We start from the raw sequence: 13,813 nt of genomic DNA on the forward strand, positions 1-13,813 counted from the left end.
TCAAGGTGTTGGGTACCATCTTTATTTTTTGTGATATAATTTAAATTTTGTTTTTCAGGAGTGTTATTTACAACAAAGAGAACATGACATTAGCTGTCAATCATATCAGTTCAATAGAGGCTAATATGGGTGGAACTGAACTAAACAATCCATTGCTGAAAGTCTTTAATGAACCATTAGTCCAAGGACATCCAAGACAGGTATATTTATTATTGCAAGTTTGTCATTTAAGGTGGTATCTAACACTACAGGGAGATAACTCTATAAAGTCAGCTTAACGTTTTAATTACGTTGTGTTGTAAAGGGAATATTAAGCTCCTCAATGACCAAAATTGGTGTTGTCAAACTGCGGTATATAACCATGCAGGGTAATTTTTCTGACAAAACAGTTGGTTCAAAATTTTTTGAATTTTTATATTTTTGTTCAAGGCTCAAAGTAAATATTTTGTCAAAATTTTATGAGAATTAAACTAGACGTCACAAATTAATTTTAGTGAAAGTGTTGGATACCACCTTAACTAAAGGTGATTATGTTTTTTGTGATGACCTGCTTCATTCATATAAAAAATCCAAAATGCGATTTTAAAGTTTTGTGATTACAACACGGTCACATTTTTTGTGTTAATAAAAACATCAAAATAATTTTTAAATAAATATTTTTTTCAGTTATTTGTTATCACTGATGGTGCAATCAAAAATGTTAATCAGACTTTAGAACTTGTGAAGAAGAACTCTAAACAGTCCAGGTAAATAATCATTAAAAGATAATGTCTGAAGCAAAACTTTGAAATAAAATTGAGAAAGGAAATGGTGAATATGTCAAAGCGACAACCACCCGACCATAGAGCATATAACAGCCTAAGGCAACCAATGGGTCTTCAATGTAGCGAGAATTCCCGCACCCGTAGGTGTCCTTCAGCTGGCCCCTAAAATATGCATAATAGTACAGTGATAATGGACGTCATACTAAACTCCGAATTAAACACAAGAAACTAAAATTTAAAATCAAGTATATTTATTTTTAGTTTCAGTATTTTATAGTAGATGAACAAGATAACATACTGTAAAACAATTTGTTTATTGCAGATACTTTACAGTGGCAGATCCAGAACTTTGTGTAAGGGGGCCCGCTACAGTCACGCTTCAGTGATTCCCTTTTTAAGCAACCAAATTTTTCCAACCTGGATTAGCCTATGCTTGATTTCATGTTTCGGCCTTACTAGGCTATTAGGTGGCTATTTAATTTGGCTATTTTTAATTTTAATTGTTGTAGTTAAATGAGGAAAGATACATGCGTTACATATTCATGACAATTGACATCCTAGTTATTTTTCTTCTTACTACAGGAGGGAAAATAAATCATTTGCCAAAATACATTGGTTTTCAGTATACTGATTAACAAGTCTTGGATTAGATATTGTGACACATTAAATTTGTATTTATTCAAGGACTGGAATTATAAAGAAATACTAAATGAAAAGATCTTTATTTATTGCGATGATGTGTATTATAAATTTTAAGACTTTTATATCAACAATGCACAGAAATTTGGTTGAAAAGTTTGAAAACTTGAAGCATAATAATTTTCCTAACTTATCAAAACCTATTCTAAAATAAATTTTGGAAAAACATTACAAGTTAATCTGAATTATACATCTTTGTAGAGTGTTTGCGGTAGGAATAGGACAAGGGGCGTCAACAGCACTAGTGAAAGGTTTAGCTAGAGCAGGACATGGGAGGTATGAGTTTGTGCAGGGGCAAGATAGACTACAGCAAAAGGTATTACAGTATATTATTCTGACTCAAACATTTGTATATTATAAATATAGTGTTCCAAAAATTAAATGTAAAGGGGGTTGAAAGCTTTTTATTTGACCCAACCAAAATTTGATATATTTCTAACTGAACATTTCCTTAACCCTTTCATCCATAATGACGCCTTTTGACGCCACCCCCTTTACCCCATAATGACACCTTTCAACGCATGTGTAGTACCTCAGTTAAAACGCAATGACAACGATTTGTCTGCATCAGACTTAATTAAATTTGTATCCAATATGAAAAGGATATTCACAAGAATATCTGACTCAAATTTATTTGATGAGAAATTTATTTTTCACAATGCATTTTTATACTTTAAAGCATATTTTCAGCATTTTATTGAAAAATCCAATGCGAATCAAGTATTAATTTTTTTATTGCCATTGAGGAAAGGGTTAAAATGAGCTTTTTATACGACCGCAAATTTTGAAAAAAATTTCGTCGTATATTGCTATCACATTGGCGTCGTCGTCTGCGTCGTCGTCTGCGTCGTTGTCGTCATCGTTGTCGTCGGCGTCGTCGTCGTTGTCGTCGTCGTCGTCGTCGTCGTCGTCGTCGTCGTCGTCGTCGTCGTCCAAATACTTTTAGTTTTCGCACTCTAACTTTAGTAAAAGTGAATAGAAATCTATGAAATTTTAACACAAGGTTTATGACCTTAAAAGGAAGGTTGGTATTGATTTTGGGAGTTTTGGTCCTAACATTTTAGGAATTAGGGGCCAAAAAGGGCCCAAATAAGCATTTTCTTGGTTTTCCCACTATAACTTTAGTTTAAGTAAATAGAAATCTATGAAATTTTGACACAAGGTTTATGACCACAAAAGGAAGATTGGGATTGATTTTTGGAGTGTAGGTCCCAACAGTTTAGGAATTAGGGGCCAAAAAGGGACCCAAATAAGCATTTTTTTTGGTTTTTGCACCATAACGTTAGTATAAGTAAATAGAAATCTATGAAATTTAAACACAAGGTTTATGACCATAAAAGGAAGGTTGGTATTGATTTTGGGAGTTTTGGTCCCAACAGTTTAGGAAAAAGGGGCCCAAAGGGTCCAAAATTAAACTTTGTTTGATTTCATCAAAATTGAATAATTGGGGTTCTTTGATATGCCGAATCTAACTGTGTATGTAGATTCTTAACTTTTGGTCCCGTTTTCAAATTGGTCTACATTAAGGTCCAAAGGGTCCAAAATTAAACTTAGTTTGATTTTGACAAAAAATGAATCGGTTGGGTTTTTTGATATGTTGAATCTAAAAATGTACTTAGATTCTTGATTATTGGCCCAGTTTTCAAGTTGGTCCAAATCTGGGTCCAAAATTAAATTTCATCAAAAATTGAATAAATGGGGTTCTTTAATATGCCAAATCTAACTGTGTATGTAGATTCTTCATTTTTGGTCCCGTTTTCAAATTGGCCTACATTAAGGTCCAAAGGGTCCAAAATTAAACTAAGTTTGATTTTAACAAAAATTAAATTCTTGGGCCTCTTTGATATGCTGAATCTAAACATGTACTTAGATTTTTGATTATGGGCCCAGTTTTCAAGTTGGTCCAAATCAGGATCTAAAATTATTATATTAAGTATTGTGCAATAGCAAGTCTTTTCAATTGCACAGTATTGTGCAATGGCAAGAAATATCTAATTTCACAATATTGTGAAATAGCAAATTTTGTTTTAATTAGAGTTATCTTTCTTTGTCCAGAATATTAAGCAAGAAATATCTTATTGCACATTATTGTGCAATAGCAAGATTTTTTTTTAATTGGAGTTATCTTTCTTTGTCCAGAATCAACTTAAATCTTTGTTATATACAATATACAATGTATATTCACTTTTTACTACCAACTGATAAATTTAAATAATCTTTACCATTCAGTGATAACACGCAGTTTTTTTTACATCTTAATATTTTATGATGCATTTAATTGAGTATTTATTGTTGCAAACTCCAATAGAATATTTTAATTGAGATTAGTTTTGGAATAAGGGATAGGGGGATGTGATTAAAGAATTGGGTTCAATTTTTCTCATTTGAAATTTCATAAATAAAAAGAAAATTTCTTCAAACTTTTTTGAGAGGATTAATATTCAACAGCATAGTGAATTGCTCTAAGAGAAAACAAAAAAATTAAGTTCATTAAAACACATTCATTCTGTGTCAGAAACCTATGCTGTGTCAACTTTTTAATCACAATCCAAATTTAGAGCTGAATCCAGCTTGAATGTTGTGTCCATACCTGCCCCAACCGTTCAGGGTTCAACCTCTGCGGTCGTATAAAGCTACGCCCTGCGGAGCATCTGGTTTAATTAACCACCACCATCAAAGTTTAACAAAAGTGCCTTCTGCACCGCCCCTAATACCATTAATTTTGGAAAAGCTCTTATATGGTTCATGGCAATTTCGTATAATTAATTTATTGCACACAGGACAGCCGCAAAGTTTTTACCGGTAATAAAGATAAACACTGTGGAATACTATAACAATAATAATGGACCATACAACTTATGATATACCATGTGACAGCATTAAACCAATAACATGGTAACTTACTTATGCATAAATTATATACACAGATATGAAGTAACTATGGCCAACTTGTGTGAGGGCTGTATATAAAGCCAGTCAAGGTTGTTGAAAACTTCAATCATCAAGGAACTATAGCTAACAGTTAACATTAGAACAACACTTCATTTCATGTCCCAATTTTAAATGAAATTGTATGATTTTGTGTACAAAAAAAAGTTGAAAAAAAACTTAGAAAGATGGTGATGACTGATGGCAATTTAATATCCAGTGGATTTTTTAAACATGAAAATTGAGAATGGAAATGGGAATGTGTCAACAAGACAACAACCTGACCAAAGAGCAGACAACAGCTGAAGTCCACCAATGGGTCTGAAATGAAGTGAGAAAATCAAAACCTGGAGGTGTTCATCATCTGACCCCTAAATAAAATTGTGTACTGCGTGGTTCAGTAAAAATGGACATCACACTAAACTCCAAAACATATAAATGAACAACAGTTAAGACAAATACAAAACTAACAAAGGTCAGAGGATTCTGACTTGGGACAGGTGCAAAAAGGCTACTAAAACTATATTTATGAATTCTACAAAAGGACCGATTGACATGTACAATGTTTTAAATGAAAAAATAACAAATATCACATCTAAGGAAAAGTGGTCCTTTATCCTAAATAGACAAATTATTATTTGGAATAAAATATACAGACTGCCATTTTACATTTCTAAAAATTCAAAATAACAATGGCTCCAATACAGGATTTATCAAAGAATTTTTGGAAGTAATAAATTACTCTAAAAAACAGTTACATACTTTAAAAAAGCTATTCACCAATTTAATTTTAATTTTATAGGTCATGGGGCTGATGAAGTTTTCACTACAACCAGAGTTGACAGATTTGACATTAGGCTGGAATTTCTCACCAAATGAACATGTGTCAGCTGTTACGATACCTGAGAAACTACCTACCGTGTTCGTTGGAGAAATGGTAACTTTGTATGCTATTATTACAGGAGCAGAAAGACAGGTTTGTATTTTAGAATTGAATGCCTCTTTTTTAACTTCATTGGGGTGTAAAAGCATTGACTAAAGTACGTTTTGTATGAAGCTTGGAAGCTCTTTATTCTAAACATGAATTTCATAATTTTTTTTTATTTAATTCACCTGTGCACTTTATTGTGGGACTACGTGTTATCATGAATGATACTTTTTATTGAGTAATGCAATTGCTTAAGGAGTAACATGTGATGTACAGTTAGCCAATCAAAATAAAGTATTATAATGAAACATACATCTAAATTAAATGTAATTATATTGTGTTAATATTTATTTGCCCAGGGATCAATTTTTTGTGGATCAAGGAAAAATTATATAGTCGTGGATATTTGATTTTGTGGTTTTGCTGATGTTTTACAAGCCTTTCGAAAATTTGTCATTCATTAATTAAATTTCATGGTTCACCACTGCCTAGAAAATACAGAAAAAATAGTATTAAACGATTAATAATGAGTCTAAATGTGCAGTAGTTAAAAAATATTACTTTCAGGTATATATATGTTTGAGAGTCGGAATACCCAAACAACGAAAAATAATAATGTAGACCTCTATCTTGAGGATCAACCCAAAGGCTTAAATAATAGACAAAACCTTCCAAAACCATAAAATTTGAAAATTAATTTAACAGAAACAATCAAATATCTGTGATTGATGTTCACAATTTCTTTTCAAATAAAAAAAAAGGAAAAATTTGAAGGTTTTTACAACTTTTTACAAATTAATAAAATTAAGAATGGAAATGGGGAAGGTGTCAAAGAGACAACAACCCAACCATATAAAAAACAACAGCAGAAGGTTCCATGCTTGGAACACTTGTACAGCTAGAGGTGTGCAATTATTGTGTTATCAAGAAGAACAACTTTGGTGTAATAATCCATGTTCTTCATCTTAATATCATTGTGAATCATTCAAAATAAAGCAAAAACCAAGATATCACTATATACATGATATATACATGATATAGCTATAAGATCAAAGGACCCATAGGAACAGTTAAGAGCAGAATCTTTTCCTTTTTGAATATCTCTTTTATTTCCTTGTTTGAGTTAATGGTCATTTTGCAGGTATTTTTTTATTCTAAAGTTGTATGCCCCATTTATTGGCATTATCATATGTTTTCTGGTCTGTGCGTCCGTTTGTTTGTCTGTTAGTCATTCATCCATTCGTTCTTCCATTCGTTATTCCATCTGTCTGTCCCGCTTCAGGTTAAAAATTTTGTTCGAGGTAGTTTTTGATGAAGTTAAAGTCCAAACTACTTGAAACTTAGTACACATGTTTCCTATGATATGATCTTTCAAATTTTAATGCCAAATTAGAGATTTTTCCACATTTTCACGGTCCATTGAACATAAAAAATGATAATGAGGATGGCGCATCTGTGTACTGTGGACATATTTGTTTACATATATTCTAGGTTGTCAAATGGAAAAGTGCAGAGGAAACAGGTTTAATCCCACCACATTTATATATATACTAAAGCAGGTCATCATGTGGTTCATTGATTTTTTTCTTTTGTTTGTATTACTTTTTTTGAAAGAAGTGGGTTTTCAGTGCATTAAGGTTTACCTTTCTCCATTAGTCTGTAAGTTTGTTCCCAAATTGGTTTCCTTATCTTACTTAAATTAATTAAATGATACTGTCATTAAAGTGAGAGGTTTAGCGCTTTAAAACCAGGTTTAATTCACCATTTTCTATATTTGAAAATGCCGGTACCAAGTCAGGAATATGAGAGTTCTTGTCCATTCTTTTTGATGTGTTTTGTCATTTGATTTTGCCATGTGATTATGGACTTTCCCATTAGATTTTCCTCTGAGTTCAGTATTTTTGTGATTTTACTTTTTTGCACAACCAAATGTTATGAAACTTGTACACAATGCTTTATACCACAAAGTACAGATCAATTTGGATTAATGTGGTGTCACTTTTACCTTTCTCTAATTAATCTTCTTTATAACAGTATATCTTATTTGCAAGTGTGGGCATCATTATTTATCAAATATTTAATTAAGAAAAGGTATACACATCTTGACATTAAAATTGATATCATATAAAGGTACATGTATATTTGAATTTCTAGGAAATAGTTGGAGGGACAGTTAAAATGACAGGGAATTTAGGAGAATTACCATTTGAATACATATTAGAATTTGAAGGTCAAGGTCAAGTTAATGAAACAACAGTAGCAGCACCTATACACAGATTAGCAGCAAAGGCTTTTGTTAAAGATCTCGAAATTGAAGAAATGGCAAATGATAGCATAGGTATTAAAAATAATATAAAAGTGAAAGTACAGGTACATGTATAATTGAGGAATAACAGTACTGTAGTTGAAGAGTTGCCACTGTCAATTGGTGAATTGATGGTCGCTAATGCAGTTTTACCAATGTGACAAGGGGAGACATTAAAAGGGACAATTGCATTAGAATAAAGCATTAGAATTGAGACCTAAAGGGAGACAACAGCTAAAATATTTTCCATCATGTATTAATTTTAGATAAAGTTGATTTTTTTTTAAGAACCCCTATTTTTATAGGCTGAAAAGAATTGCTTTTAAATTAAGGAACTTAATTTTGTGGCTTTTACTAAGTCAACCTACAAATTAGGAGGCAATTGGTTAAATAGTTCAAATTTCATCAATCCAATCAGAAGAATCATCAACAATTGGAATCCAATGCTTTGACTTGGGCAGGATTTACAGATGGGCACCCCCTTGAGCTTACAAATATAAAAAAGAAGATGTGGTATAATTACCAATGAGACAACTCTCAGAATGAAACCAAATGACTCAGAAATCAACAGTGATGGGTCTGTGACTGTACTACCTTTGACAATGACCAAAGTTCATAACACAAAGTACGCTATTAAAGGCCTTGTAATCACAAATGTAAAACAATTCAAATGAGAAAACTAGCAGCCTAAGTAATGTACAAAAAAAATGAATGAAAAATGAATATAATTATGTCACACAGTAACAAAAAACAAAGCATAAATAGTAAGTATTAAAGGTGTCAGATCACCAATTAAAAATACTTATCTGGTCAACTAATTTAACTTTGCAATTTTCACAGCTTTCTAAATATTTTACCTCAAGTTTAACTTCAAGGAAACCAGGTATATCCTGAATTGTATATGTATCACCTTTCTACATGCCAATTTTAAACCAATGTTTAAAGTCTTACAATTCAAGAAATTTCTGATCTTGAAAACACAGGTATTACTAAAATAACTCCCGGTTTTCTGGAAATCTTAAATTAGTGTACTATGTAGCGCATTAATCCTGAATTGGTAATATAATGGAAAGTCATAGACAAGTGACTTTTGGCTCAGAATGGTCTAAATATATATCTTTCACCAAAAGTTTCATTTCTGCAAATTTGTTTGTTAGTTTAAGTGAACAATGACATCAAATGCACTATTTTTTGTCCAAGTAGGCCTTAATACAGTAACTTTCACATACTTTCTAAATTTTTAGGGAGTAATTGGTGGTCTGACACCTAAAAAAGACTAGAATTAAAGGAAATGCAGCTGAAGTGTCAGGAGCTTCTTCATGAATGAAGTAGATGAAAATATTTAATCAGAAACAGATTAATATTCAAATTATAGACAAATTCTATGTTCTTTCAGATAAGAAGTCTGACATAGTTTTAGTGAGTGTAGCAGCTAACATTATTAGTAAATACACATCATTTGTGGGAGTGGATAAAGAGTCTAAAGTACCAGTTATTCAGCCAGTACAAATAGTAAGTAAATGATCATATATGAAGGAGGGAGGGGGGGGCATGACCATTTCAGGAGGTTGGGATCAGGTGTTTTTAAACTTAAAATTTCAGGATTTACCCTTTTGGGATCCTGAATTCCTATTTTAGAATTTTGGAATGGCTGGATTTTTTTTTTTTTTAAATTCAGGACCTTGGGATTTCATTTTTTTAAGCCCCAGATTTCGGAATCAGGACCTCTCTGACCCCCCCCCTATATATATATATATGTACAGCAACATTAGTGTATGTAAGGTGGATTTCATTTATTTTTGTGTTTTTTTGGGTAAGGTTGAACCACAAATTGAAATGTATCCCGCTTACACTATGTACGTAAGCAATTCTCATTTTTTCGTCATTTCCCAGGTCCCGCTAGACCTCATTTTCTGTTTTCAGGACACAATAATTTGCCTTTCACGTGTCACGCTTACAAAAAATCGGCGATTGCGCGTCACACTTAGACCCCAATGAGACCCACTCAATATAGAATTATAGACAAAAATTCAAATGAATAGAAAATAATGGATGTTTAGATGTAATGAGTATAAATAATGGGCAAAATAATTAAAGAATATCTAGACCGTCCAGAATAACTCCAACTATCATATTTTGTCAGCCTTAACAGTGATATTTTTGATCAGCTGGTAAAATGAATGCTTTCTTTCGAGAATTCAGTCAATACACAATAAGGATGCAGATAATGCTAGTTGTTAATTTAAAAAAGACCAGCTTAAATTTTGTTTTTGACATAAGACTGCTCAAAGGCATAATAATGCTCCCAAAATCCTATGTTACAAATAAAGGATCATGAAATTTTGTTTTGAAAAAATATTTAATTTGACCCGTTGACAAAAATATAAAAATTTCTAAATATTTGAACCAACCAATTTATCAGAAAATTACACTGGTTATATAGCAGTTTGACAAACACTAATTTTGATCATTGAAAAGCTTGATACTCCATAAACAACACAATATAATTAAAATGTTTAGCTGATTTTAGGGAACATATATTTATTCTAGTGAGCTTCCTCCAGGCATGCTTGGAGGATGCTCCGAGCATTTTAGAGAAGCTAATATTGTTAATACACCATTACACTCCCATTAATGTCAATCAAATAGAAAAGTTAATAGTTAAGGGCTTGTATGAGCTTTTTGTGAGCTTTTGTACGCCTGTATAATAACGTTTTACTATGTTGCCCTAGAAAATTGGTTAATTGACACAAAAGTAGATACATCAAAACTTGAGGTTAAACAGTTTAGGGACATTTCATCAACATGAGAATGAAAAGCTCTAATATAACTAAAACATATTTATCTAAAGCTGATCAAAACAATTGAGAAAGGAAATTGGGAATGTCAAAACGACAACAACCCGACCATAGAGTTTCCTTGTCTATCTGTACATACGTCCATACATACGTACGTTTATACGTTCCAGTTCTCTACCTTTAGTATGCTTCAATTAAATGTTATTACACTTATAATGATAATTACCTCAAAACACAGATCAAGTTTGAATTTTAGTGGAATTACAATAACCTTTCTTGACTAACGCCCCTTTATAAACATAAAAAAATGCTGATTTTTTGTCGAGCCTGCAACTTTTGTTGCAGAAAGCTCCACATAGGGATAGTGATCCGGCGGCTACGGCGGTGGCGGCATTAGCTGACTTCTTAAAAGGTTTATATTTTAAAAGGTGAAATACCTGGATGCCTCATACCTTGTTTATAGATGCCTCATGTTACGAAGTTCCCGTCAGTCACATGTCAAATGTCCTTGACCTTATTTTCATGGTTCAGTGACCACTTGAATAAAAAGTTCAGAATTTTTGTTATGTTGAATTCTCTCTTATTATAGGTAATAGGATAACTATATTTGGTATGTGCGTACCTTGCAAGGTCCTCATGCCTGTCAGACAGTTTTCACTTGACCTCGACCTCATTTCATGGATCAGTGAACAAGGTTAAGTTTTGGTGGTCAAGTCCATACCTCAGATACTATAAGCAATAGGGCTAGTATATTTAGTGTATGGAAGGACTGTAAGGTGTACATGTCTTGCGGGCAGATGTCATCTGACCTTGACCTCATTTTCATGGTTCAGTAGTCAAAGTTAATTTTTTAAGTCTTGGTCTTTTTATCTTATATTATATGCCAAAGGTCAACTGTATTTGGTGTATGGAAATATATTATGATCCATATGTCAGTCCCGCAGGTCTTATTTGACCATGACCTTAATTTCACGGTTCATTGCACAGTGTTAAGTTTTGTGTTTTGGTCTATTTTTCTTAAACTATAAGTAATAGGTCAGCTATATTTGTTGTATGGAAGCATTGTTAGCTGTACATGTCTGCCTGGCATGGTTCATCTGACCTTGACCTCATTGTCATGGTTCATTGGTCTTTATTTAGCTATTTTGATTAATGTTAAGTTTATGTGACAGTTGTAATAAAGCTTTATACTTAGGACTATCAACATAATATCAATGATTAGTAAAGAAGGCAAGACATTTCAGTGTGTGCACTCTTGTTTCATTTCAGTACTCTTATTTTTAGTTTGCCTCAACCAAATGACACAGAAACTTAACATCTAAAGGTTAATTTCAACAATGAGCAAAGCCCATACTGCATAGTCAGCTATAAAAGACCTTGAAATGACAATGTAAAACAATTCAAACCAGAAAACTAACAGCATAATTTATGTAATAAAAATGAGCAAAAAACAAATATGTAACACATCTGTCCCCAACAAACAACAACCACTGAATTCAAGTTCCTGACTTGGGACAGGCACATACATGAATAATGTGGTGGGGTTAAACATGTTAGCGGGATCCTAACCCTCCTCCTAACCTGGGATAGTGGTATAAAAGTACAACATAACAACGAACTATAAGTACTGCTTAAATGTTTATTGCTTCTTATAATTTTTTTTTTAAATTAGGAACCACCAGTTCAAGGTTTTTCTTTTGGAGCAAGTCCATGGCCAGGAACAGCTTGTTTTGGATCTGGTAATTTCAACTCTCAACAAAGAGCACTATTTGGAAGTTCTCAGCCTACTTTTGGAGCAGCACCAGCTTCTACGGGAGGTCTATTTGGAACTGCTGGAGTAGGTTCAACTGGAAGTAATCAATTAATTTATGGAGGTGCACCTCCTGGATTTGGTGGAGGAGGTTTATTTGGAAGTGCTCAATCAGCACCCCCTCCTGGAAGTGCCATACCAATGTTTGGAGGTTCAGCAAATAACAATTTTTTTGGAAACAGTCAACCCCAAGGATCCAGTTTTGGAGTACAAGGGAACTACACTTCTAAATCAGCACCATCTTCTAAAAGTGCTGTACCAACTTTTGGAGGTTCCGCAAATAACAATTTATTTGGAAACAGCCAACACAAAGGATTCAGTTTTGGAGCACAGCATCAGAACATAAACATGATGGCTGGGAGTACCCAAGGCAGTTCTTTGTTTGGTTGTAAACAGGCATCTGCAGGGTTTGGAGGAATTGCACCATCAAGTGGATTGTTTGGAAGTAGTTCTTCAGTAAGTCAAGATAAACAAGAATGCGTCCATAGTACACGGATGCCCCATCAGCACTATTATTTCTATGTTCAGGGGACCATGAAAATGGGGTAAAGGCTCTAATTTGGCATTAAAATTAGAAAGATCATATCATAAGGAATATGTTTACTAAGTTTCAAGTTGATTTGACTTCAATTGCATCAAAAACTACCTCAATCAAAATCTTTAACCTGAAATGGGACAGATGACCAAACCAACAGACAAACATAAGGTCCATAAATGGTGCATAAAACACATTTATGATGAGAGATAAATACTTTTCAGTACCCTAACAATGAAGTGGAAGGGGACTTAAGGTTTGACCTCTGTCTATCTGTCTGTCCAGAAAATCAGTTTTCCATAATTTTTATACGACCGCAAAAATTAAAAAAAATTTGGTTGTATATTGGTATCACGTTGTCGTTGTCAGTGTTGTTGTCAGCAGCGTTGTTCGAAGACTGATGGTTTCCAGATAATAAATTTAGTATGATTTAATGAAATCAATAAAATTTATCATAAGGTTTATAACCACTAAAAGAAGGTTGGGATTGATTTTTAAAGGCAGTGCTTTAAGGCCTGACTTTTAAGTCATGAGGTTCATCTTTTCATACGCAATCTTTGCAGGGGGTCTTTTGGCCAGAAATAGATCCGGAAATGTTCGAATTTCTCCTCTTCTTTTTATGGTATGATATGGTTTTTATTTCTTTCATTTACATTGGGGACTAAAGAAACGATCAGTGTGTTTTGTTTGTTTTATAGAACTTGTTATGAGTGTGTATTTTGCATTATAAGCAGTCAACCTGACTACAAACTATCATTATGTGTATTCCGTGCGGAAAGAGGTCGGGTCAATTTCGAGTGTTATCTGACATCTAAAGATTCTTTAATTAGTTCAGATGTTGATATAACAATGAAAAGTCGACTGAACATGATTAATATTGCATCTTCTATAATTCAAAGCGGAATTCGGTTTATGAACGAGAAACTGTAAAGCGTTTTCAATTTCGGTATTAGTTATGTATGTTGTCTACGTATTATCCTGGTTTCCGGTACTACGTTCCGGGTATTAGCTTTTTGTGTATGTGATGTGTAACATTACGATCGGGT

General features: G+C 33.0%; 1 protein-coding gene across 1 annotated transcript in view; it reads left to right on the top strand.

The window, feature by feature from the left end:
• The window catches only part of LOC134691322 (von Willebrand factor A domain-containing protein 5A-like), a 39,661-nt gene that overhangs the window by 15,555 nt on the left and 10,293 nt on the right, over nt 1-13,813 (top strand). Inside the window, exons 8-14 of the mRNA XM_063551775.1 lie at nt 59-200; nt 667-746; nt 1,665-1,779; nt 5,194-5,367; nt 7,474-7,657; nt 9,021-9,136; nt 12,095-12,688. Of these exons, the coding sequence (XP_063407845.1) occupies nt 59-200; nt 667-746; nt 1,665-1,779; nt 5,194-5,367; nt 7,474-7,657; nt 9,021-9,136; nt 12,095-12,688 (1,405 nt within the window). The remainder of the gene's footprint in view (nt 1-58; nt 201-666; nt 747-1,664; nt 1,780-5,193; nt 5,368-7,473; nt 7,658-9,020; nt 9,137-12,094; nt 12,689-13,813) is intronic.

The sequence above is a fragment of the Mytilus trossulus genome, chromosome 11 (assembly GCF_036588685.1).
Source record: "Mytilus trossulus isolate FHL-02 chromosome 11, PNRI_Mtr1.1.1.hap1, whole genome shotgun sequence".
NCBI lineage: Eukaryota > Metazoa > Mollusca > Bivalvia > Mytilida > Mytilidae > Mytilus > Mytilus trossulus.